Source organism: Tamandua tetradactyla, chromosome 11 (assembly GCF_023851605.1).
Source record: "Tamandua tetradactyla isolate mTamTet1 chromosome 11, mTamTet1.pri, whole genome shotgun sequence".
In the NCBI taxonomy this organism is placed as follows: Eukaryota; Metazoa; Chordata; class Mammalia; order Pilosa; family Myrmecophagidae; genus Tamandua; species Tamandua tetradactyla.
Genome location: NC_135337.1, coordinates 31,712,405 through 31,733,755, shown reverse-complemented (window position 1 = coordinate 31,733,755; position 21,351 = coordinate 31,712,405). Strand labels below are relative to the sequence as shown.

General features: G+C 47.6%; 1 protein-coding gene across 1 annotated transcript; it reads right to left on the bottom strand.

Moving 5' to 3' along the window:
* Positions 1-218: 218 nt before the first annotated feature.
* GFI1 (growth factor independent 1 transcriptional repressor) lies at positions 219-14,512 on the bottom strand. The gene is made up of 6 exons (XM_077120270.1): positions 14,349-14,512; positions 13,835-14,017; positions 11,581-12,074; positions 11,308-11,445; positions 8,112-8,277; positions 219-5,754 (listed from the first exon to the last, which is right to left on the bottom strand). The coding sequence occupies exons 1-6, from the start codon at positions 14,461-14,463 to the stop codon at positions 5,576-5,578; spliced, it is 1,275 nt and encodes a 424-aa protein (XP_076976385.1). The 5' UTR covers positions 14,464-14,512; the 3' UTR covers positions 219-5,575.
* Between the last annotated feature and the right edge of the window lie 6,839 nt (positions 14,513-21,351).

Sequence of the window (21,351 nt, the reverse complement as noted above, 5' to 3'; positions counted from 1 at the left end):
CAACACCTTTTGGCAGAAAATTATAAAATGTGGTTGAAAGGCATAGAAGACCTAAATAAATGTATGACATACTATATTTATAGATGGAAAAAATAAATACCAACATGATTTCAATTCTCAAATTAAACAAATAAATAAAACCCCAAATCCAGACTTTTTCACATATAAGAGTAAAGGGCTGATGGTAGCCAAGATATTCCTGAAAAAGAAGCAGCAGATCAGAGGGAGGCATGCCCTACTAGCTATAAAGAGTTTATTAAGGGGGTGCAAGGGTAGTTCAGTTGCAGAATTCTTGCCTGGCATGCAGGAGATTGGCTTCGATTCCTGGCCCATGCACTTCCCAAACAAACAAACAAAGAAACCAACAAAAACAAACAAAAATTCACAAATGGTGCTGCAATAACAGGACACTCACATGGAAAAAGAATGAAATGTGATCTGCCATACAACATACAAAAAAAAAAAGTTTATTATAACCTTTATGAGCACACTGTGGCTTTGGCACAAACATAGACAAAATGACCAGTGGAAGAGGTCAGCAAGCCCAGAAACAGAATCACACAGAAATGAAAACTTGACATATGACAGAGGTGGAATTATAATCAGAGAAATAAGGATGGGATTCAAAATAAATACTGTTGAGACAACAGGTTATCTAAGCGGGAAACAAATAAAATGTGATCCCTATTCCATACCATATACCCACAAGAGGATTAAAAAGCTAATGTTATAAGCAATAATTTCAGACTTTTTAGAAGAAAATGTGGAGGATGATTTTTGTGACCATCAAGTAGGGAAGGGTTTTTTACATAAGATATAAAAGCTATAACCAAAAAGGAAAGATTAATAAATTTGACTACATTAACACAAAAACAAACCAAACAAAATCCTCTCTTCAACTAAATTGGAAAGGCAAGCTACGGAGAGATGTGTATGCCATTTAACTAACAAAGCAATGAGTGTTAAGAATTTATATTTTAAAATTGATTTTAAAAAGCAAGCAATACAATGAAAAAAATGGACAAAGTACACAAAAAGGCATTTCACAGGAAAGGAACCCTGCCAGGCCCATAAAGATGAAAAGATACAAAACCTCACTAGGAATCAGGAAATGAAAATTACTATAATTAAATATTTCACGCCCATTGATTGGCAACATTTTTACAATTTGACAATATAAAATACTGGTGCAGAGTGAGAGGAATTATCTGATACTAATGGAGAGAATGTAAATTGGTACAACACTTTGGAGAGCACTTTGGTATCATCCAGCATTTTCATTCCCAGGAATATACCCTAAAGAATGCCTCTCACCAGAAGATATGTAACAGGTTGCTTACTTCAGAATTGTTTGTAATAGGTAAAATTGGAGACAACCAAAACTCTCCCAAGAGGAGGTTGGATAAATCAATTGCCAAGTATTCATACAATGGAATTCAACATTTAGCAGTTAAAATAAATGAACAGATCCACATGTATTAACATGGATAAATCTCAAAAATAAAATGCTGAGCAATAACAAAAGCAAGCTGCAGGAGGACACATACACCAAAGTATCATTTATATCAAGTTAAAATATGCTAAAGAGTCGTATATATTATTTATGAATATATGTATATAGTAAAGGTATAAAAATATTTATGCCAATGATATACACCAATTTTGGTATAGTGAGAAGAGAGAAGCGGGAATGGGGACAGGGAGGAACATATTCCAGAAGGTCTGAAGCAAATATGGGAGAATGATGGGTATACTAATTATTACATTATACTCTGTAAATTCTAATATAATTGTTTTATTTAAAAAGTGAATAGCATTAAAGCAAAACTTCAGAAAAGACTTTTCCTAGTGACTGGTAAGATTCCTAATAACTGGTAAGATTTCAATAAAATTAAACTATAAAAATTGTCCAGATTCTCATTTTTATATTTTACATTTTGAAAATGTTTAATAAATAAAGAAATACAAGAGCTGTCTAAATATAAACTATAAATATGCTGACACAGGGTAAAAAATATGTAATTAAATATACACACATGGGTAAAGTTCAGAAAAGAACACTAAAAAACATAACAGACTTATCTTAGGCTAAACAGGTTTGGTAAGGCGTTTCTTTAATTTTTTTTATTTTTTTAAACTGGTCCTAATGAACGAAAAGAAAAGTTGTTAAATTTATGATGTACTTCCTAAAAAGTTTTCACTGTATAAATAATATAGCAGCACAGATTTAAATTAAGCATGCTTTAGTAATGCATAATAAAAGTAGTGAATTCCTTTCAGAGCATCATTTCTTGATGTTAAATGATCAGTTAAAAAACAAAATAAAGGCCACGCAACATAATGACTTGGGGCAAATCACTATTGCCACCCAATTGTCAAAAGCAACGGCAGTCAAGAAGCCTGTCCGAGAGCAAAGCTTTGCTATCCCTTTAATTAAGGTGGGGCTTTTAAAGTCAGTTGTTCCATTCGTGTCTCACATCAATCAGATGAAATTCACCTTTTACGTGGCCTGAATCCTGATAGCTCGGCACCCTTGATAGGTAATCTAATCATCCATGGTGTAGATGAACGCAAACTCAAATTAGCTACTGGAAGAGTTGGTCTTCTTTGAGATAGCTGTGCTTTTCCACTTTTATGCTAGAGCTGAGCTTCACCAACTGGCTAGCTGGAGGTGTTATTAAAAATTTAGTGAGAGAAACAAAGGTGTGCTCTGGTGTCTCTCGTTACCCTTTTCTACTGTTACTCCGGCAGACAAAAGGCACAGAGCCTGCTTCATGAATAATGTGACATGGAATATTCACAATCTATTTTTAATGGAGTCAAGTAATAACATTAAGAGAGATATGTGCAATCTTCAAATTTCACATGGTAAAGGGCATAGTAATTTGTTTTGATTCTGAACTGGGGCTATCAAGATATTTTTTTCCCAAAAAAAGCATACTGTTAACATCCAAATTTCAACTCATTCATAGCATATATGGGATTACAAAACTAGATGCAAAATTCTAAACTTCAGAAGAAGAAAGCAGGGCAGACACCAACATTTCAATCAGACCCGTAAGCCTTAACTTTTCAAGCCAGTCTGGAAAAAAATCAACCATTATGTATGGCAACTTCTATAGGAAGGTTGTTTAATCATCTTTCTTTACTGGAAGCTTTGTCTCTCTCAGGACACTAGGAATGGCTCCTGTCTTCTGCTTATCAACCCCAACCAGTTCCAAAAAACTATCCTAAACTTCTCTGCAAAGTAAACAAATTTAAATTCTTAGTGGGAAGAAACTGACATGAGAACACGTGATGTTTCAAGCAAAGACAGTCAAGGACAGAGATTTGGAGAGACTGGGCAAAGCACCAACTCAGAGTCCTATATGTCTTATTGGTTTCCTAAACTCTCAATCAATCTCTCTTCCCTTTGGGCTGCAAAGAGCAAAGCCAATCCACAGGATAAAAGAGGAGTGTCTCTGCTTATTCTCTTACTACCCCAACAACTATTTGTTGATTTCCTACTGAGTGTGAGGCACTCTCTTGGGAGCTGAGGATTTCACCATGACCAAATAAATAAAGCTGAACCCCCAGCACCCAGAACAGCGCCAGGTGCATCCTGTACCCTTGGTCAACATGTGGGAAGGTAATGTGAACAGAAATGGACAATCTGCTGGTCCTCACAAGGACACATATACCTTGAACAATGGCTAGGAGGAGGACATCATTATGGTCTCATTCTCTTAAAAGGCTGATTTAAGCAAGAAATTTCCACAGGTGGGATAGAGCCAGAAATAACCCAGACCCCAATTTTACTTCTCTGTGTCTGCAGATTCGTAACTTGCCTTAGGTAAGCCTTTCTCTTCCTTCCAGCCTCCACAGAACCAAAGCAGTCAGGGTTGGATAGGATGTTAGAACCATACCCATATTTTATGGTCAAGGAAATCATATCAGGAAAGTCAGAGGATTTGCCCGTGTCACAGAGCTGGGACTAAAGCTCAAAGCTCTAGATGTAAAGCCTGTGATTTATTTATAAATTTGGGAGCCTACCAGGCCTGTGGGGGTAGGAAAAAAAAAATCATTGGCATTTTCAGAGGAAAGAGCCTGTGTATATGTGGGACTCTATAAGGTAGGGGCTTGGTTTTGTGTACATCCCAGTTTGTCTGTAAATAAAAAAGTACCTCCGAGGCATAGGAAAAAAAAGAAAGAAGTATATGAAAACCAGAGCAATTGGATTTTACTCTCTTTTTGAGATGTTGGCTTCAATGCTTCACTTTTATACTTCCTTATAGTTTCTTTCAGTGCCAGCTTCCCCCAGAGACTAAAACAAAAGGTCTTTCCCAAATTCCCTGCCTAAATGAAAGGCAATCTGTCAGAGTCGTAATATTTTATTAACTTAAAACATCACTCTAATAAATATGTATTAACAAGCATAATGCACTCCAGAACAACTAAAAACATTTACAAACCTCATCAAAGTAAAAACACCACTTATTTTTTTTCCTCTATGTTACACATGAAGGGAAGGGTCAAAAAGTTGAAGACAGAGCCTTCACTCCCACACAAATGTCAATTCAGACATCTTAAAAATATTAGCAGAACAATCAAAAACGGAATATACACAGATCTTTGATGTAACCTTTCAGCTATTTTTCATTTACTCTTGATAAAATCCAAAAGGGTCAGAGAGGAAAGTTCAAAATTTTTCTCAGAACTCCCTCAGAGGGAAAGAACAGACCCAGCCACTTGGGGATGTGACTATTAGCTTTTGAAAGTCAAGGACATGACTTGACTTTTTGCCTCCCACGTACCCAGCACAGGGCCTGGTTCCATGGTAACAAGGGGTCAGTAAATGATTGCTGAATGAATGAATGAATTCTTGTCCAAACGTTTTGCTCTGGGCCTTCACCTCCTCTGATAAAGCCTTCACAGGTTTCCCAAGACCTCTAATCACCTCTCACCACCACGTCCACTCCACTTCTGCTTCTTGCCGGACCAGGCCCAACAGTGCATCCTGTGATTTCAAAACGTGAAACCCCCTCCCCAGATCAGTTTCTGTACCAACCTTTAAATGGGAGAAGTGATTCCTCCAGGACTTACAGACAGCACCCAATAGAAAGAGGCCAAACAGGTGCTCCAGAAAGAAAAATACAGTAACAACACTCATTCCTCTTTCTAGATAAAAATATTAGCATTTCGTCCACCTTATACATGGTGAGTCTTCCTCTTGCAAACAAGTATCTGGGGTGGGTCAGCTGGAGGACGGCACATACCTGGAGGACTTTCCTGTCTGTGGAGCAGGGCTTGGGCCTGTGGAGCCCAAGGTTTTATCAGATCCCCACTTGACTTTGAGACTTCAGGTGTAGCGAGGCCTGCTCAGTGCAAAGCCCACAGAGTCGCCTGGTTCCCACTCCATGGCTGAACTTTGAAAAGGTACCTCATCTCTTCTGGCAGCTCCAGGAAGCAAAGCAAAAGGTGGTAGAATCTGTAGACTGGACTGGGGGGGCCTGAGAAGTCAGATGGGGTTGGGGGCTAGCCAGAAGGTAGCCCTCCTTAGTGTTGTGTAGCTGCTCTGTACAGCCAGCCAGGGCGCTCACTTGAGCCCGTGCTGTGTCTCGCGGTGCCGCCGGAGGTCCACCTTCCTCTGGAAGCCCTTTCCACACAGGTCGCAGCCAAAGGGCTTGAAGCCCGTGTGCTTGCGGCTATGGGTGATGAGGTTGGAGCTCTGGCTGAATGCCTTGCCACACACCTGGCACTTGTGGGGCTTCTCACCTGTGAGGATGGAAGGAGAGGAGGGGGGAGGGTGAGTCTATGATAGAGCTAGGGGGGACCCACTGTGACCCATATGCTCTTGGCAGCAGCTGGCTACATCACAGCCTGAGGCCTTTAAGGACTTGGAGGGCAACGCACTGCAGCTTGACACTGCTTCTGCCTGCAACGCGAAACTTGGGGAGCCATGGGTGCCCCAGGTGAGAGGGAGCATTAGAAGTGGGTGGGGGGCTTCCCAGACAAAGGGCTTCAAACCATTTCCTGCTAAACAGAAACAGGGCAGAGGCCACATGACCTCCCCAGACTCGCAGCTGAATCCACCCTGGGAGTTCTGCCTTGACTTTAGAAGCAGAGCACTCACCCAGCAGATGTTCAACATGAGGTGGGGGGCGGGAGGGGGGTTGCCCTACAAACCGTGTGACTCTGTTCCCTCTAATTCAGAGGAAGTTTTCAAATCTGAGTTTCCAAGTGTGTGTTGTTTCGTATGGACCAGAGAGCTTCTTTCTTACTCTTGAAGGACAATAGAATGTCTCCAAAGCACAGACATTTTTCAAAGCCTCATTTTAAAAACCCACATTCGGGCCACAAAGTAGTCTCCTAAGGTAGGTGGTCCTTTTCTGTCTTGATTTTACTTTCTTTTTATGAAGTTGGTCACAGGATTGTTTTTTATAAATCAGCCACCCTCACCAGAGACTATTAAATAAGAGGCAAAACATGCAGAAATTTTGACTTTTTCCCCAGCTCATATGATGTTTCACATTGGGATAAGTAGCACTAATTTCCAAACAACCCCAGCATGGCATTACAGTTAGCCTTGGGAAAAACACAAAATAGAAGTTCATTTTTGAGGAGCCTTCTGTCCCTCTTGCTGCCCTCTTTCCTGCCTTCACATTTCAAATTTCCTTAATAAAAGAATCACGCATTAAAACTTACACTATCCCATTAGGGCCGAACAAATCTGAGAAACGATTTCTGGCTATAATGTAAATAGATTGATCAGGTTTGGTGTTTCATGCAGCCAAGATCCTAGCTGCATTTTGATGTGTCTTAAAAACTTTTACTCAAAAGGAGTGAGTAGCAGGGAAATTTCAGGCAAGGAGGTATAATAAGAGAAAGATATTTTTCTGGGTTTTCCAATGGGGGCATCTACACTGATGGGACCTATTTATAAACATCAGTGGTGGGTATATGGAGCACATTGGGATTTGTTTTAAATCAGTATTCCTATGCTGCAACAAAATAGTTTGAAATTCTGGGTTTCAGGGTAGATACCTTGTTGAGAATGCTCCTGGCATTAAAACTGTCCCCTACTCACAATCAAAGTATTAGAAAAAGAGTCCAGGATTTAAAGCCAGAACATTCCAGGCTCGGCTCCACTATTTATTCTCAGTCGAACCTTTGGTAAAACATTAAACTTCTCTGAGTGTTAGGATGGTAAGGGCAGCTCCTTCTACTTTATGGGGTGGCAGTAAGGATCAAATGAGATGGTGGATTTGAAAACACTTTGTAAATTACAAAGCTTTAAAATAGGTGTGAACTTGTCATCACTATGGTGTGAACTTGCTGATTTTTGAAAAGGGCAATGAGTGAATAGAAGCTTTCTTTAACCACCAACCCCCATGACTCTGAAAGTACAATATGATATTCAGTGGTCAAAGAACATAGACTTTTGAGGTCAGAAAGACCTGAATTTGAGAACTGGCTCTGACACTTGTTAGCCCTGTGACCCTGGGAAGGTTATTACTTATCCCATGTGTGCCCCACTTTCTTCATCTCTAAAATGAAGATAAGACTACCTCCTAGAGCTGTTGTGAGTATAAAATGAGATAATGCATTTAAAAAGTGCTTAGCAGAGAACTTAGTAATAAATATTTTCCATTGTTTTTCTCCTCCCAATTCAGAGTGAGCTCTCAGACTCCTAAAAACACAACCAGCAAGGCCACTCCCCCTAAAGGCCTGATGGAACCTCTCATCATCTGGGCAAATACACAGCGCAAGACACTGAGAGGGCCCTGGAGCTTCGTATTTCATCCAGAACAGGCAGCAGATAGAGTAGCTGCTAAACTAGAGAAAAACATTCCTTCCAAGGATAGAGAACCTGAAATGGTTGTCTTCAGACAACCCCAAATCAAGACCCTGCTGGAGAACCCTGTGTGTAAATGAAACTAAGAGAATCTGCCGCTTTGATTTTTTTTCTTTAATGCACAGCAGTAATTGATTCAACTCCATCTGGATGGCCTCTTCACCACTCTCTGGGGTCAGAATCACAGAGGTACGTTTGCCTCAGAGGATAGAATAATGTGCCCCCCCACCCCCATGCCCCTGCATGTGCTCCCTACACGCAGGGGCCTTCAGCTCACCTGTGTGGATGAAAGTGTGTTTCTTCATGTCCGACTTCTGGTGGAACCTCTTGCCACAGTACTGGCAGGGGTAGGGCCGGGTGTCTGAGTGGATAAGCAGGTGTGTGGATAGTGTGGACGAGCGCTTGAAGCTCTTGCCACAAATCTTACAGTCAAAGCTCCGTTCCTGCAGAGAGACGGACATGTCACTCCTACTGCTGTCACCCAGGCTGCCACTCTCCCCACCACTTCCCTAACCTAAAATCCCTAAAGCCAGGGCTCTCCCTTCCTTCAGACTCCCCTTCCATACAGCCTGCCCTAGTGCCTGCCCCCCCCCCACACACTTATTTCCAACCTCCACCCTTATCCTCTTCCCCTTTAATGCTTTTTCTACCAAAACCTTTTCACCCACAACCCTCCACACCCCATGGCAAAAATATTTCCCACCCTGCTTTTTTCATACCCATGTACACCCACTTCTCCACCCTCCTCAACAGGAGGCTGAGACCTCAGTCACTCCAGCTGTGACCATCAGGAGATAGCCAAGACAGTGTGGGTATTGGGGCAGATAGGTGGATTTTTTTTATATGTATATGTATGTACATTTATGTCTTTGTGAGTAAGACTTCTCCTGTCTATAATGGTTATTTGGGTACTCAATTGCCTATTTGTCTTTTGACTCTCAACTAAACTGTAATCTCTGTTGGACCAGGAATCCTTTCAGGGACCTCATGTGCTATAGAATTCTCAGTGCCTGGTATCTGGAAATTGGAACAAAATGTTAGAAGAATGAGGGAAATTCAAATTAAAACCACAATGAGATATCATCTCACACCCACCAGAATGGCCATTATCAATAAAACAGAAAACAACAAGTGCTGGAGAGGATGTGGAGAAAGAGGCACACTGATCCACTGTTGGTGGGAATGTCAAATGGTACAACTGCTGTGGAAGGCAGTTTGGCGGTTCCTCAGGAAGCTAAGTATAGAATTGCCATATGACCCAGCAATACCATTGTTAGGTATCTACTCAGAGGACATGAGGGCAAAGATACAAACAGACATTTGCACACCAATGTTTATAGTAGCATTATTTACTATTGCCAAGAGATGGAAACAGCCCAAATGTCTATCAACAGACGAGTGGTATTTATATATAATGGAATATTATGCAGCTGTAAGACAGAATAAAGTTATGAAATCTGTAACAAAATGGATGGACATTATACTGAATGAGATTAGCCAGAAACAAAAGGACAAATACTGTACAGTCTCACTGATATGAACTGACATTAATGAGTGAACTTGGATAATTTCAGTTAAGAACAGAGGTCCTCAGGAGATAGAAATAGGGTAGATATTGGGTAATTGGAACTGAAGGGATGCAGATTGTGCAACAGGACTGACTGTAAAAATTCAGAAATGAATAGCACAATACTACCTAACTGTAATACAATAATGTTAGAACACTGAATGAAGCTGAATGTGAGAATGATAAAGGGAGGAGGCCTGGGACACAAATGAAATCAGAAAGAAAGATATATGATATAGACTGAGATGGTATAATCTAGGAATGCCTAGATTGTATAATGATAGCGACTAAATGTACAAATTCAAAAATGTTTTGCATGAGGAAGAACAAAGGGATGCCAATAATGCAGGATGTTGAAAATAGATGGTAATTAATATTTTAAAACTAAAGCAAAAAAATGTTTATTTGGTACAAAATTTATATTTGACTAGTACATTACCTATTATAACTTATGTGGAAAGCTTAATTGAACACTATAAGTACATGGAACCTTGAGTAGGGCATGAGATTTTGTAGGTTTGTCCAGAGTGATGCCTCGATAAATCCCAGTAGGATTTGAACAGTGAGTAAAAAAGTATTTGCAAAATCCCCTTGGGGGAATGGTGAGAAAGGGGAAAAATTCAACTTATCCAAGTGGAGAATTCTTGATATGCTCACAAGCAGTGGGGACAACCAAGCAATAGGCTGAGCCCCCAATCTTGAGGTTTGTTCATATGAAACTTATCCCTGCAAAGGATAGGCTAAGCCTACTTAAAATTAGGCCTAAGCGTTACCTCCAAGAGAACCTCTTTTTTTGCTCAGATGTGGCCTCTCTCTCTCTCTCTCTCTCTCTCTCTCTCTCTCAGTCAACATGACAAGCAAACTCATTGCCCTCCCCCTCTCTATGTGGGACATGACTCCCAGGGGTGTGGACCTTCCTGGCAACGTGGGACAGAAATCCTAGAATGAGCTGGGGCTCAGTACCAAGGGATTGAGAAAACCTTCTCAAACAAAAGTGGGAAGAGAGAAATGAGACAAAATAAACTGTCAATGGCTGAGAGATTCCAAACAGAATCGAGAGGTTATCCTGGAGGTTATTCTAATACATTAAATAGACGTCACCTGTTTAGTTAAGGCATAACAGAGAGGCTGGAGGGAACTGCCTGAAAATGTGGAGCTGTGTTCCAGTAGCCATGTTTCTTGAAGATGATTGTATAATGATATAGCTTTTGCAATGTGACTGTGTGATTGTGAAAACCTTGGGTCTGATGCTTCTTTTATCTACCTTATGGACAGATGAGTAAAACATATGGATTAAAAATAAATAAATAATAGGGGGAACAAATGCCAAAATGAATTTAGTATATTGAATTGCTGGTGGTCGATAGGTGGAAGGGATAAGGGATATGGTATGTATGAATTTTTTTTTTCGTTTTCTTTTTCTGAGTCCATGCAAATGTTCTAAGAAATGATCATTATGATGAATATACAACTATGTGATGAAAAAAATTTTTAGAAGAATGAATGGGGGAAGAGCAGGGCAAACGTTATTGGATGCTCCAAATGAGATCCCTCTTTTTCAGTCAACACAGACTAAAAAGTCGTGTCGTGAAAAGAAGCAAGGCAAAGTCACAGAGCTAATACATCTAATTCATCAGCAGCAAATTAGTGCATACACATCTTCTCAGGAAACCCGAAATGATAATTGGGGTATATGCTCGAGGCTCGCAAGGAAGTGCGCGTAACACGTGACTACAAAATCTGGGGCTGCCTTTCCCTAAACATTTATCTACAAGGCGGGGCGAGGGGACATGGTGCGAGGGGAGGGGCCGGCAACTGGGGACAGCCCAGGGAGAAAGCTTCCAGATTGAAGACAGCCGGTGCTATACCGAAGAGCAGCAAAAAACCACCGCGCCACCACGCTTACCTGCGAGTGTACCGCTTTGTGCTGCTCCAGGCTCACCGCGTGCCCAAAGGTCTTGCCGCACATCTCGCAGGCAAAGGGTCTCGTGCCGCTGTGGGATCTGCGCACGTGCACCTCGAGCCCATGCGGCGTGGAGAACACCTGAGGCGGGTGGGGCCGGGGAGAATGCCACTGAGAGGGGCCGCGCGGCACCTGTGCCGGCGGAAAGGGGCGCGGGGCGGGGTTGGGGGCGCCCGGGAGGCCAGGCTGGCGGGGCCGGGCGCGCGGGGATCTCACCTTGCTGCACTTGATGCATTTGTAGGAGCCTCCGCCCAGCAGCAGGCGGGTGCACAGCAGCTCCGATTCCACCTTGACGCCAGCTCCCTTGTCCGCGTGCAGCCCGTGGCGGTGGTCGGGATACAGCCCGCCAGCTCCCGCCGTGGGCCGCTCGTATAGCCCCGCCACCGCGGGCCCAAAGTCGCCATAGAGCCCCAGGCCTGGACCGCCGCCGCCGCTGCCTCCCACGCTGCAGCCCCCTGGCGCTCCGCTCCCCGCGCCGCCTCTGTCCGCGGCCCGTTCCGGGCTGTACAGCGCAGCTGGGTGACCCGGCTCCGGGGCGCGCTCGCAGTAGAGACCCAGGCCCGCGCCGCGCTCTAGGGCCGCGCACGGCCGGTAGCTCTGCACCAGATGCCGTAGGTCAGAACCCGCCAGGCCGCTCCAGGAGTACGGCTTGAAGGGGAGGGGGAAGGGCTGGGCTTCGTCCAGCGACCGGCACACCGACTTCTCCGAGGCTGAGGAGGCACAAAAGAGCATCTGATCAGGCCTAACAGGGAGGGTGGGGGTCGTCCGGCGGCGTCCGCGCGCCGCTGTGCTCGTTGCCTGCAGCCACCCAGCGCTTGTGGAGCTCTCCATGCGTCAGGCGCCGCGCTCAGTGCCGGCGGCGACCCCAGGATAAACTCGGAACGGGTCCCCCGGGCCTCGCCGGCCACTGGAGAAGACCCAGCCGTAGATGACCAAGATGAAATGGGTGAAGAAACGCTCAGAGTCACAAGGGTGTTTTCTAGCTGGGCCGGCGCACCTAGTGGCCTGTAGGACAAGGTGTGCCTCGCTATGTGTTAAATGAATGGTCGGAGTGAGCTGTGTGGGAGGTGAAGGTGGCGTGGGTCCGGGTCCTGTTCAGCGCCTGCGAGTGCGCGAGGAAGGTAAGGCCCTCGCGCTCTCCTGGCCGTAACACGTTCTTGCTCAGTCTTTTTTCTTTCCAGGACTAGATGAAGGAGTGAGAGAACCAAAGAGATGTGGTCCTGGCCCACGGGAGAAATGTCTGAGGAAACGCGAAAGCGCTAAAAGTCCCCAAAGTTGTTAAGTGCCCATTGCAGGCAGCAAAGGGGAAGCTGGAGGGGCGCTTTGGTCTTGTACTGCTCGTCAAATACTTCCCATTCCTGTCTCTCAGATGATTTGGACGCAAAGATCGCGAACCTAGCAGACGGTAACGTAACTTAATGAGGTGTAGGCACCACCGGCAAGTGGAATTAGCTTTCGGAATCCGCGACCCGCAGCACCCTACCCACGTGAAATTCTGCTAAAACCAGATAACCCATGGTGTACTGAGTGCATTCGAACTTATGTATCTGTTCAGACACTCACTCACACACACACACACACACACACACACACACACACACACCAGCCCAGACTGCCCACTTGAGTGAGAGGCTACAGCTCCGGGCTTCCCTCGGAAGCGGCGCTCAGTCTCCTTTGGGCTGTGTCATCCACAGCAAAAAAAATTCCCTGGCTCCGGCTCCCCAACACACTCCACACGGACTATGGGGTGGGCGTGGAGATATCTTTTAAAACTAGTAAATACTACCTGGAAATAACTGGCCCTTGACACAATCCCGCTGGTCTGCGCCCATCTTTCCCCGCCCCAGACCGGAGCTCGTCTCCACCCAAAGTGCAGTCACTCACTTGTCCGAAGCTCGACTGCCGGATGGAAATGAAACCCAGCGGGCTGGCCCCCGACGCTGAGCCAAACAGAACGAAAAATGAAACAGACCCCTAATTTGCGTCTGCGAAGACCCACCTGGGGGCTGAGATTTTCGTCCCGACCCCTCCCACGGGTCCCGCGAGCAGATGTGCCTTGCCCTACGCCGCGGGAGGCAGCGCAATTTTTAAAGGCAACGACGTTTTCTCTCTGGGGCCGCCTAGGTCTCCGTTTGTTTGAAGTTCAGAGAGGTCTGGATTCTGAGGTTCTAGATCTTTCTAAAGCACCAACTCTGGTCAGAAAACGAAACATGGACATTGCTGCGGGCCGAAACTATTGTTCGTTTTCTGTCACTGGCCTGCTCGGCACAAATGAATGTTAGGGCTGAGCGGCCAGGGTCCGGGAGCCTGGGATAAAGGCAGCGGCCCCCGCGGGCAGGCTGTCCTGGTTCGGGAGAAACCGGACGCCTCTCCCCACCTCCCACAAGCCAGGCCCCTTCAATCCCCCAAAGAACCTCCCCTATCCACTTAAGCATTTCTGCGCTAAAGGCCCCGCTGTTTCATTCCCTACCTGGGGACACCGAGGGCGACGGAGGCCTCCAGAAGTCCTCAAACTCCGAACTGGGATCGCAGACGCTGCCCTCGCAGCTGCCAGGGGACGCGGAGGCTCCGTCGGGGGCCTCGGTCAGCTGCGACTCGGGGGACAAACGACCCCGGGGCTCCGCCTCCGCCCCACCCGCGCTGGAGGTGCTGTCTGCGGAGAGTAGGCAGGAGAGGGGCTCAGACTGGGCCCTGTTGGGCACGAGGGTTTTGAAGTGCCGCCATACACTCATACCCCTCCCCAATCCTTGGCACCTGCGCGCCCTCCTCTCCCCGCACCGACTCTGCCGGGAGTCCGCTCGGATCGAAAACCCACAGCAAAGAGGTCGAGGCAACTAGGCTACAAGCCCAGGAGGAACCCGGGCGGTAGGAAACGAAAAGGAAACAAATGGGGAGGCGTCGGGGCCGCCCTTCCCGGCTCGTGGGGAATGGTGTGGCGGGGCTCAGAGTTGGGGTCCGGGGGGCAGCCCTGCCCCGCCCCGCACCTGCTCGGCCTGGCGCCGGCGCGCTCTCCAGGCGGAGGGAATAGTCGGGTCCCGGGGAGCGCGGCTGGTGGTAGCTGTGCGCCTTTTTGCTCTTGACGAGGAACGAGCGCGGCATTATGGCCCGGCACGCTCCCACTCCGAGGGTCCCTGGAGCCGCGGTCAGCCCGGAGTCACCCGGAGTACTCGCTCAGCTCCCGGCCGGCGGAGACCTGCGAGGGGAGGAGCGGGTTAGGAGCGTGGGTCAGCGCCCTTCCCAGAGGGGACTGGGCAGTGGGGCGGAGGGAGAGAGCCGGCCCGGGAGGGGCGAGGAGGAGGAGCTTGGCCCTGTTGCGCCGCGCTCACCAGGTGGCAATCGGACAGGTGGCGAAAGCCCGCCGTCACCGCCACAGCTCGGCCGTAAAACCCGTCCCCGGGCTAGTGGCTTGGGCCCCTTCCCCCTGTCCTGCCCCCACACACCGGCTCCTCCGCTGCCCTCGCAAAGCTCGTTTGGACCATCAAACACTGTGGAGAACCTCAGTCTCGAATCAATCAGTCAGCCCCACTCGACCATTCACTTCCCTCCCGGCTCTGCTTTCAGACTGGGGAGGGATGGTGAGGACGCGAAGACCAGTCCAGGTCGAGGGATGCATCGGTGGTCGAGAACTAGGAAGGCGCAAGGAGTCAAGTCTCAGGAGCCGCCTGCAGACTGGAAGGAGAGGGGAGATGCCCAGCGCACAGGGCAGGACTGTGGGGCGGGGCCCGGGAGACGGCAGCAGAAAGACCCGGCGAGAGGTGGGTGGGGGGGTGGCGGTGGCAGAGGATGGAGAAAGCAGGCGGGAGGGCAGAGAGACAGGAAGGGTGGGGGACAGAGGACGAACCCCGGCCCCGGGAGGAACCTGAGTCTGGGTGATCCCCGTCTCGGGTCTCTAGCGTCCCAGGCGGGGAAAAAAAATGGCCCTGGAGACTCGTGTGGCGGGTGCGCTCCAGACCGTGGAGATCTAACCTCGGAAACCAGGTGCCGGGGAAAAAAGCACTTTCCGTTCTGCTTGCCAAAAACCTTGTCCTGGGGACTCGAGAGAGACGAGCGCGCGTTGGCCGGGGAACGTGCAGTGTCCAAGAGTCTGAGAAGCACCGACAAGTTTAGTGGGCAAGTAAGAAAGGCCGTCCGAGCGCGCGGCTGAGCTGGCGGCGGCCAGAGAGCCGGGGCAGGGGCGCCGGGCCCAGGAAGGATCTGCCCGCTGCGCCACTCTCATTAACCCCCAATCAGTTCACCTAATCCGGGGTCGAAACCTGAGACCCGGGGGGAGGCGGGGCGGCCTTCTGCGCTGGGCTCCCGGCTCGCTCCGGGGGCGGAACCCGGCGGCCGAGGAGGTCTAGAGAAAACGAATCTGCCTACCTCTCAGGGTGAAGGGAGGCAGCCGGGTTCACACGCGAGCTGCAGGCCCTTCGGGCGCAGCAGCTCTCGGTGGTCTCCGCCGGCTAAGAGCAACGGAGAGGGGAGGGGAGAGGGGTGTACAGGGGACCCTGGACCAAAGTAGGACTTCTGGTCCTCGGGCTTCTCCCGACTTAGGCTGCGGGACCAGGAGCCGCACGGCTCCCAGGGCAGGATGGGGACACAGCCTAAGTCTGACGTTTGGCACCCCCGGCCCTAAGGAAAACCTCAGGGTTTGGTCCCTAGAAGGCATTCAACACTTCACTGTGTCTCCTTGCAATCCCGGGGGAGGAGTGTGGTACAGGCCTGGGAGAAAAGACCGCTGGAAAACTTCGCGGAGTTCACGGCAACTTTTTCCGCGTTCTAAGCACCACAAGACCCCTAGGAATGAGGGTGCCAGAGACCAGAGAGCGCGTCCCGGTCCTGGTTGCCCCAACGTCGGAACTTCAGGAGGTTTCAGGATGCAGAACTGCCATAAGGCGCGGTTCTGCTCCTTGTTTTTCCTTCGCCGGGACGGGAGCCGACCCCTCGAATAAACAATTAGACACCCATAAAATGCAAAAACCAATTCCTTAAACAATCATGATACATTTGGAGAAAAAAATCGGCTGCGGCTTGGGGCGGGGCGGGGAGCTGGGGAGCTGACTGTGGCGGGGGACCATATGCACGCGATCTTGGCCGGAGAGGGACCTGGCGGGCGCCGAGGCGGCCTTCCCACACCCGGCCGCAGCCCCGCGCCACTCGAGCACCCTGTCCTACTCTGCCTGTTCCCGGGGGGGGGGGGGGGGTGTAGGAGGGTGAGGAGGGGTGTGTGTGTGTGTGTGTGTGTGTGTGTGTGTGTGCAAGGCAGCGAGCCCAGCGCATGGGAAAACGACCTCGCGCTGCAGCTGGCGACCGGGGGCGGGGCGGGCCCCTCAGAGCACGCGGGCCCGCAGGGCCTCTCCGCACCGCCAGTGCCGGGAAAGGCGGGAGCTGTGGGGGCGGAGGGGGCGGCCTCCCGAGTCCAGCTGCCGCCGCCTCCCCCACCAGATGTTTCCTTCCCGTGAGGGTCCTGTTCCCGTACGGAACGACCAAACTGTCTGGCGCGCACCCCAAGCTCCAGACACCCAGGGCCTCCGCGCTCATGGCCCAGGACCCAGCGTAGGGCGCTCTCGGGGCTCCAGCACACCGGCCAGCAGTGGTGGGGGCCGGGGCGCGCTCTCTGGTCGCCCCTGCAGAGTCGGTCCCCTGTTAGTCCCCGCGGTCGCCCCCGCCAGGAGGCGGGGGGCGGAACAGGAGCCTCGGACCTACCTGCGGGGTCAGGGCGCGGGCATCGCGCTCCGAGAGTTTTCAAACTGAGTCTTGCTTTCGGAAGAGACCTTGCTGTCTTTCTCTCTCTCTCTTTTTTAATCTCCTTCCGAGCTCAGCCCCCAAAACCACAACTCCACTTCCTGAGCGTTAAGGAGCCGCTCACACAACCCTCTCAGACCTGTCCCCCAACCCCCAGACGGGCTCCTCCTTTACGCAAGGGCTGGGGGGGCTGGGGGGAGGGGGACAAGCCTTTCTAGCCACCTTCCGGGACGCCCCTTCGGAGCCCTCCCCGTTTTTTGTCTGTGGGATGGCGAGGGGTGGGGGGGACCCGGAGGCTGGGACACCGAGGCGCTAGAAATGACTCGAAAGAAAATAAACTATTCTTGGCTCCTAGGAGACTTCCGCAGTGAGAAGAAGTCACAGATTCAGGACACAGATTGACTGGACGGGCGCGGGTGGGGGTGGGGGTGGGAGGGGGCACCGCTCCGAGGAGCCCTCGGGCGCGACGCCACCCGCGCCCCAGCCCTGCGGCCGGCCGGGGCCTCGCCGCCCCCGCCCCGCGGCCGTGAATCACCGACCCTCCGTGCCGCCCGGCTGGAGCCCGGCGAGTGGCCACCGCGTCCGCAGAGCGAAACCTGCCCCGCTGCCCCCGAAATAGCTTGTTGTGGAAACACTTGGGGATAAATACGCCCAACCAGGCTGAAAATACCTTGACACCCAATCTGAGAGGTTTGCTCATTTCCCTTCGGATTTAGGTAATGGTTAAATTTGGAAGAGGTGGGCGAGCGCCGAGCCCCCGGCGGAGAGGGAGCTGGCGGCGCGTCCCGAGGGCGCCCGGCGGGACGTGCGGGCGCGCCTTCCCCGCGCGGAGCTCGCCTGCACTCGGCGGGGTCTGCTCAGCTCGCGGCTAATTTCCGGTGGTCCGAGCTGCGAAATTAAAGGCCGTCCCGGTGCGAGCGCGTGGGGGGGCAGCGACAGCGGTTGCTCAGCTGACCCCGCCCTGCCCTGGCTAGAGGGAGAGCGGGACCTCGGGCGCCGGCTCCCGCCGCTGCCTGAGGTCGTACCCAGCACCTGGTCCTGGGAAAGCAGTAAGGCGCGATAAAGACACAACCTTGATGATTTATTGAAAAGTATACCTTCACTCGGATTGTACGCTGCGTGAGGGTAGCACCGGATATTCGACTTAATATAGGCGCTTAACAAAAGTCTGTGGCCTGATTGGAACGATTGGAATTAACTAATTTATTAATCGAATAGGAAAAAACCTTCAAACCTCATCCATGAACAAACAAAAACACAACAACCTCCAATGCTAGAATGTTTATATGCTGTGATCCATATCGTGTGACCTGTGGTCTATCCATAAAGTCTAAACTCTTTCCTGGCAGGGTGAATATCGTTGTAATCACGTTACTTTTCTGTATGAATTGAGTTCGACTTTAATCACTCCTTCTGGCACGGCCAGTCTCCAATGTCGGATACAGTGTCAGAGAGGAAGAAGTGGTGTGCCCAGTTCTCCCAAAATAACGTCCCCCAAGTCGTCATGGAGAAAGACCTTAAAGCCCTCTCCCTAGATAATATTTTTTAAGTGATTTTAATTTGCATTGTAAATATAAAAAACTCTGAGAAATATTTGGTAAGCATAGCAGTGCTTCAAGCACGCTTTAGCAAATTAGACGTTTTCCTCAGAAATGGCTGTACATCTGTGCGCTTGACATTGGACTAGACACACATCTTTGTCGTTTATCTTTACTACTCATTTGCTCGATACGTTCTTCCTTTATAAGTAAATGTAGCTGGTAATTAAGGGCATTTTGTTAAGATTTTGTTTCTTATGTGATTTGCCCTGGCCTAGGGTATAAAAACTCAAAACAGCCCAAAACAAATCTTTCTCTAATTCTCTGCTATCCTATTCAACAGCAGGAAAGGGCAAATTTAACAAAGAAAATGATAAATGAGACAAAAGAAAATTTCTTACCAAACAAGTTCCAGGGATGTGCTGAATGCCCTTTGTGCATCAACAAGTTCAAAGTGAAAATCTAAACTCTTTAAATTCAGTAGTTTAGTTGTGTTGCTGTTTTGAAGTTTGAAAACATGAGGGAGTTTTTCTGGGGGAAGGGCGAATAAGCACCTTGGGTAGTGTCACCTTAGGATAAATTCCTTTCATTTAGATTAAATCTTTAAAAAAAAATTTTTTTTTTCTTTACACAGCTTCTTAGGATTTCTGAGTCTGCAAAATAAAACCAGCAAGAAAGGGAACTGGGACAGGGACAGCTGGAGCGGAGCATCTGGGAGGGAGGAGGTATTAAAACCCCCTTTATGTCTTTTCCATTTTGTGGCTATATTACCAACACAAATAAATAAATATACAGTAAAATAAATTTTTGACTGCTGAGGTTAGGTGAGGTGTGTAATGTTGAAGTGTGACTCTCATACTTGGGAGGCACAGAGGAGAAACATAAGAAGAGGGGGGCTCAGAATGGTTGAGAAACCCCAAGAGCAGCAAAGAGCTAGGACTGGAGATGACTGTATATAGTGAATTTACCTCTGACTTCCCATTAAACCAAACTAACTCCTATTTACTACCATACTGAGAGTGAAAAGAATAAGACACCCACCCCAAAACTGCACGTTTAAAAGCAAAAATACCTCTATATATACCTTGAAACTGAAATAGATCTGATGATAAGTAAATTGAAATCTTGGGGCATAATTTTCTATAAATAGGGGCTTTCCAGAAAAAAAAAAAAGGATTTGAAATTTACTAATTTTGCCAGTAATATGCTAACTTTGTTAATAAATAACAGTAATAATGTATCTGTAGATGCCAAATATCATGCCAATTACCTTCTTCATGTAGCAGACATTTCCAAGCTCTGGCCACTGGCCCATTTATTTCAAACAGCAGCTGAAAGAACAGAATTTCCCTACAATAAAAGATCTGAGACATTTTTAAAAAATAAAATTATAATAATATATTACCAGTCTCTTTTCTACATTTTCACCGAGCTTTACAGTTACGATTTCCTTCCTATTTGGGGGTGGGGCATAGGAAGAGTGTGGGGTCCCAAAACTGCAGAAAGGAGCAGTGCCCCCATTGCAAACATACTAACTTCTGTCGTGTTTGCTCATCACCAATGCCATCAGCAGGGGAAAAGAGTTCAGTCTTTTTTAATCTGGGTATAAATCTCTGTTCTGCCATTTACCAGCCCTGTGACCTTGGACAAGTTAGCTCAACTTTACCAGCCTCAATTTCTCACCTGTAAAGTCAGAATACTAGAACCTACCTTGCCAGATGGAGAAGCAATCCTTTCATTTCCACTTCACAAGTTCTTCTGATGGCAAGAGTGGAAGACTGCTCCTAGTGACCATGTCCTCATTTAACCTTCACGTTCCATGTCCTGCTTCACTTTCTTCAGCTCTGCATAGGGTAAACTGAGTAACAGAAACTTACAGAAGCTAGTTTTGTTGTTGTTATTTGTTTTTAAATCAAAAAGTCAAGGAGAAATGTTCCCAGGATCTATTTTCATTTCTAGTTGTTTTCTGGATTTCTTTGGGGAAAAGTTAAATGAATATCAGGTCATACTTTAACCATTGTTAAAACAGAAAATGCTTCCCATGTGTTGAGACCATGGGCTAAGGGTAGCGATGGGAGACACAATGAAGGTAAGATCCACATTTAATAAACATAAAAAAACCCAAAAAAACCCAAAAACTTGGGGTGGATGGAACTGGGCATGAAGCTCCTCTGTGAGTCAGAAAAGAGATTTTTCTTTACATAAAAAGGTTTAGGACATGTTATTATTAAAACAAAATTTTTCATTGTAAATTATATTATATATAATCTGATAAAGACAGAAAAGAAACCCCAGTAAAATAGTATTTTAGTCTTGTTTCCTCTGTTTCTTTAAAAAAACATTGTAATCACAGCATTGATACAAATGTGTATTTTTGTTTTTTCTTTCTTTCTTTTTTTTTTTTTAACATGGGCAGGCACCAGAAATCGAACCCGGGTCCTCTGGCATGGCAGGCAAGCATTCTTGCCTGCTGAGCCACCGTGGCCCGCCCTATTTTGCTTTTTTCTGGAATATTATAACCATATTTCTTCTTTCTATTCTATGTATTTTTCATATTTTAACTGAACAAAATTATTTTATAGTAAAAATTATTTAAATAAAAATTACAGTATCTTCCATACTTTTATATAATCTTTCATCATTCTTAATTGTGTAAAAAAAGGATTCTACTGACTAGATTACTATAAGTTACTCAATCATTCCCATCTTAGTATTCAGTTTGTTT